This window comes from Alligator sinensis, unplaced genomic scaffold, assembly GCF_000455745.1.
Source record: "Alligator sinensis unplaced genomic scaffold, ASM45574v1 scaffold444_1, whole genome shotgun sequence".
NCBI classification, from domain to species: domain Eukaryota; kingdom Metazoa; phylum Chordata; order Crocodylia; family Alligatoridae; genus Alligator; species Alligator sinensis.
Genome location: NW_005841886.1, coordinates 4,125,141 through 4,130,139, shown reverse-complemented (window position 1 = coordinate 4,130,139; position 4,999 = coordinate 4,125,141). Strand labels below are relative to the sequence as shown.

Below are 4,999 nucleotides of genomic sequence, written 5' to 3'. Positions count from 1 at the left end.
GGGGGGGGGAGGGGGAGGGAAGAGAGGGGGAACAGCTATGGATCTGCCTTTAGTTCCAGGACAGAGAGCACAGGTCTCCTCCTCTTACAGGCAGCTCTGGCTTAGTCTCAGCAGCATCAGTCCCTGAGCTCCAACACTTGCTCTGCATGAGAAGCATCATCTGTCCTCTAGCACCAGGACACAGCTCAGGTGTGTGTTCTGCTCTGTTGCTATCAGGGAAGTGCCCTGTAGAGGTAGTGGCCACTGTTTGGCAAGCCTTTGTGATGCAGGCTTAGATCTGATCATGTCAGGAGAGCACAGCCCGTGCTCTTAGCTAAGAACCAGTCTTTGGCTGTCTCTGCAGGTTCATATCACATAGCACCAGGCTGTGGCGGAGCTGACAGGCTTGGTATAAATCCACACAGACAGCGTATCCTGCTTTGGATTCTTGTCACGGCTGGATGGAATCAGAAGGCTGCATTTCCTTCAGGCCTTTTACCTTCAGATCTGGACTCCTGCCCAGCTTGTTCAGACAGCACCCCAAGCGGTCTGACCATATTGGGCTCAGCAGACATCTTGTTTTATGAAATGATAGCCACAGACATGATGGCTCACAATATGGCAGCCAGACTTCAGCCATGTTCCCCTTCTGAGTGACTATCACACAAGCCCTTCATCCCCAAGAGACTCCCTTCCAGGTAACACAGGAACTGGAAGAGCACAGGTGCATTGGGAAGGCCAGCAGAGCCAAAGGAAACATAAACCAAACATGGTCCTCATGGTGTGTAGAGGAATCCTCCATGAAAGCTGGTGGAGCCCCAAGGGGAAAGACTTGGACCCTGAAAGCCCTGAGGGAAGTTGCCCAGCATGGGATGGAGTTAGAAAGGGATTCTCTCTTTTATCTGGAACATAATGGAAGAACTTCAGGGCCATTCCTGGGGAAGCCAGTGAGGAAAGTTAGAATCTTCTTACCCAAAGCCATGCGCCATCCTGGCATGTTCCAAGCACAGGACAAAACCACAGATCAGCTCCTCACAACTGAGCCTAAAATATCCCTCATCTTTTAGCTTCAGGGGAGGTCATTTGAAGAACTAGCAATTCCAGATGTTGATTTCTCTGGTTTTGCTGGAAGTGCTGTGATGCAGTGTGTGCCCTTGTCTTCCAAGTGTGCAATGGCTTGGGCCCAGCATATCTCCAAGAGCCTATAGCTGTGGGGTGAGAACTGCGGCCAAGAACTCCACACCTCATGTGCAATCCCCAAGAGCCTTCCATACAGTCCACCGAGTTCCCTCAGGGAATGGAAGTAACCTCCTCAGAAGCAGTGCAAAGCTCCCCACCTTCTGCTCCATGTGCCAGATGCACCTCTTCCCTTGCCTTCTCCAGTATAAACACAGAGCAGGGCGGACTGGACACACAAACAAAACCCTAACACATCCATTCATTTCCACTGAACATGAAGCACCTACTCTGGACTCTTAAGAAACGTTTGGATGCTTATCTTGCTGGGATCCTTTGACCCTAGCTGACTTCCTACCCCTGGGGCAGGGGGATGGACTCTGATCTTCCGAGGTCCCTTCCAGTCCTAATGTCTATGAAATCTATGAAAAAAAAAAAACTCTGAGGAAGGGAGAATACAAAGGACAAGTCCCATCTGACCAAGGTTAATCCCGGTGCTTGCTATCTGGCTGAAGGGTGTTTGGAGACCTAATTGATGAGTACAGCAGGAGACCGACTGAAGAAGAGCAGAATGCTCTCTCTGTCCAATCAACCCTTAGCTGGCTCTCTCCTATGGCCAACAACCCTCACTCAGGCTAGAGTTTGTCCCCAGAGCAAGGAATTGAGCCAAGGGCCAGAAATTTAAGTGCATCCAGTTGGGACCCATCCATGCATTGTATGCAGTGGGATACAGGCAGCATGGGAAGTTCTTTCCCCTCTTGCCCTTCCAGCTCATATGCAATATTCAGTTACACAATAACTGCTGAACTAAACCCAAACGTCACCTTTGCTTTCCCTGCAGAACAAACTTAAATGAAAACTTCCGCAGAATGAGGGATCCACCAGCTCTTAAGCCCCACTATCTTGGACTCTATCTTCTTGCTGGTGTCTTAGCTAAGCACGCACTGGTGGCTGAGGGTAGGGTGGGAGCAAGGCATTGCTATGCTGTGGCCTCTCTGAGGTAAAGGACCAGATCCCCCAGGAATAAAGGCCAGTGACCCACAATTAACTGTTTAATGACAGCTCTGGAGAGACCAGAGGGGCCTGTGCCCTGGAGTTTAGGGAACACTTTCAACAGGAGCAGACCAGAAGGAGCCAGTTCCACAGCTACCCTGCAGCACCTTATAGCCCATTTTAATGGCCTGCAAGAACAGCAAGGCAGTTTTAAGCCTACTTGTGAATATCTTTGGGATTTTGAAACTTTAGCCCAGACAGTTGTCCAGCCCACTTTCCTGCCCTTCCCTGGGGCTTTTCATCTCTAGCTCCAGCTTTCAAAGCATCCCAGAAAAGATTAATTTAAAACCCCAAAGTTGTTCTTTTTTTGTATGGGAAGAGATTTATTACATTAAACATAAGCAGGAACATTCTAATTTTTTTTTACCTTAAAATATCTGTAAAGTCAAGTCTCTGCTCTAGCCTGCTTTCCTGGAGGAAGTTTTGTGGTCCTCAAGGCACACTGTGAGCTCACACATCTTAACCGAAGGGCGGAGATGCTAAGCTTTACACAACGATCCCCCCTCCACTCCTTCTTCCCTCTTTCCTCCCCCCTCTCCCCCCATCCCCCCTTACTAAGCATTGGAGTGACATTTTCCTCCACTAGTGAGACAATCCCCCCTTTCCCCAGCAAAACCTTAAAAGTGAACAGAGATGCTGACACTCACTCACCTTTCCACCTGGGAGGCCCTGGAGCTTCAGTGCTTTGGTTTTCACTTCTGATTATTTCCTGGCACTCAGCCTCTTGCTCTTGGAAATGCATAATGATGGAGCATTCTGGATGGGTCCCCTGCACCTTTGAGAGGAAATGGAGGGGTTTAACTCTTTGGAGGCTGAAACTTTAAATTGAGGAAAAAGAATTCCTGTATTGCATATTTCAGTGAGACACAGCTCTTAGCAGCCCTTGTCATGCAGCTACTCTTTTGCCCTGTGTTCATTTGATATTTCCTTTCCTTTATCATGTTTACCATGTGAATGCTGTTAATAAATGCTACAATTATTTATCATTCTCTCTGAGTGGATTATGCTTCAGGGGGACTTATCTCAGTCACGTACCGCCTGACAGAGGATCTGTGCTTGAAAGATGGAACGATCTGACCCCATTAGCTGGGCAGATGGAAGAGAATTTGAAACAAAGCAAGAGTATAATTAGAGATAGCAAACACCTATGGAGGCATGTCTAATCCATTTTCCTGTCAACCAGAGTGGGACTGCTCCTTGCCAGGGACTTCTTAGTAGAAGTCTATTTTAGCATATTTGAAAGGAAGACTCTTGAGATAGTGGTAGGAAGGCAAAACCTCTCACTCCAACAGAGATTGGGGAAACGGTGCTCTGCACTGCAGACATACAGGGTTCATTAAAGTTTCAGGCTCTGGCAGCTAAACAAGTGCTGAATATACAGAAGAACAAGGCATTAGAGAGGGAAATCTCATGCCTTTGGATTGCAGGATTGTTTCATGAGAATCCACAGCTGACAGATTTTTTTATAGTACATGGAGGTAATAAACCTTTAATGTTATCCTACATTTACATAGTGCCCTACATCCCAGTCTCCCACAGGAACTCACAAGCTAGCATCCGTACTGAAACAACATGCAATATTAAGGCTGCAAAATCAAGTGTTTAGAAGTTAGGAAACACCAGGTTTAAACTGCAGCCCCCCACACCGTCCCCCACTTCAGCCTCCTGCTTAAGCTTTATGCTACCATCTTCCATGCCACAATCACACTGGGTTTGTTTGTCTTGTTTCCCTCCATCTGTCTTAGAGAGGGAGAACTGGGGCAGAAAGAGAGGCAGCCTGAAATCTGTAAAAGGCCCATGAATTTTGCATGCCTAGCCCAAGACACCATGAGGCTGAGGTTTCAGAGGAGTTTGGTGTTCACAGCTCCTGCTGATGTCAGCAAGAATCATGATTGCTCACTGCTCAGCACTTTGAAACCAGTCACATGTGGGACATCCGCACTAACAGCTTTGCCCTGCTGCCCAGCAATGTTATGGAGATAAAAACAGCCAGGTATTCAGGTACCACCATAATGGAGGCTGCTGATAAACCTTAGCTAGACAGGCAGCAAAGAAACCCTTGAACTCAACAGGAGCTGAAAGGAGGGATGTCTACAACCATCTAAACATCTGTTGGTAGTTTTGAAGTGTTGCACAGGTTGACAATAACCCCCAGTTCCCAGGGAGAGAGTGTTGGCCATACACATGAGCCATTTGCTCTGGGACACAGGTCATTCCTTAATGCTCTCCTCCCTCAGGATTTATTGTTCTTTTGGAGTTTTGCATAGGAAGCATCAGATTTGCCAAGCTGGATCCAACCCAAATACCACCGGGCCCAGTATCGTACTTCTGAGTGTGCCCAGGGAGGTAGCTCATTCCCCCCTCCGAAATAGTATAGATGTAAGATAGTCTGCCCTGGGAAGACCTCAACCTTGCCCCTAAGTGTCAGCCTCTGGCACCCTCTCTCAAGCACATCCCACCCACCCATTCTTGCTCACCAGACCCACTCGTCCAGCAATGTCATTAGTGGCTGTGGGGGACATTCTCTTGCCTCCTCTTGCTTCAACACCACATTTCCAAGTTGGGCATGTGGGAGTGCGCGAAGATGATTGGGGCATACACAGGGGCACCACTCCTCAAGAGCAGAAAAACCCTTGTCAAAAACTAATGTAAGCCCTGGAGGCATGAGGCTGTATCTCCCTTCTAGGGCTTTTCATTAGCTTGAACTTTTACAATCTGCATTTCCTGGGACCCATCAAAATACCAGAGCTCTCTGACTAGCTGAGTAGACTTTCCTTCAGCACTTCCCATA

General features: G+C 48.0%; 1 protein-coding gene across 1 annotated transcript in view; it reads right to left on the bottom strand.

Moving 5' to 3' along the window:
* LOC102386989 (vasoactive intestinal polypeptide receptor 1-like) overlaps window positions 1–4,999 on the bottom strand; it is a 42,246-nt gene that overhangs the window by 27,119 nt on the left and 10,128 nt on the right. The window contains exon 2 of the mRNA XM_025196861.1: window positions 2,860–2,983. Coding sequence (XP_025052646.1) covers window positions 2,860–2,983 — 124 coding nt within the window. The remainder of the gene's footprint in view (window positions 1–2,859; window positions 2,984–4,999) is intronic.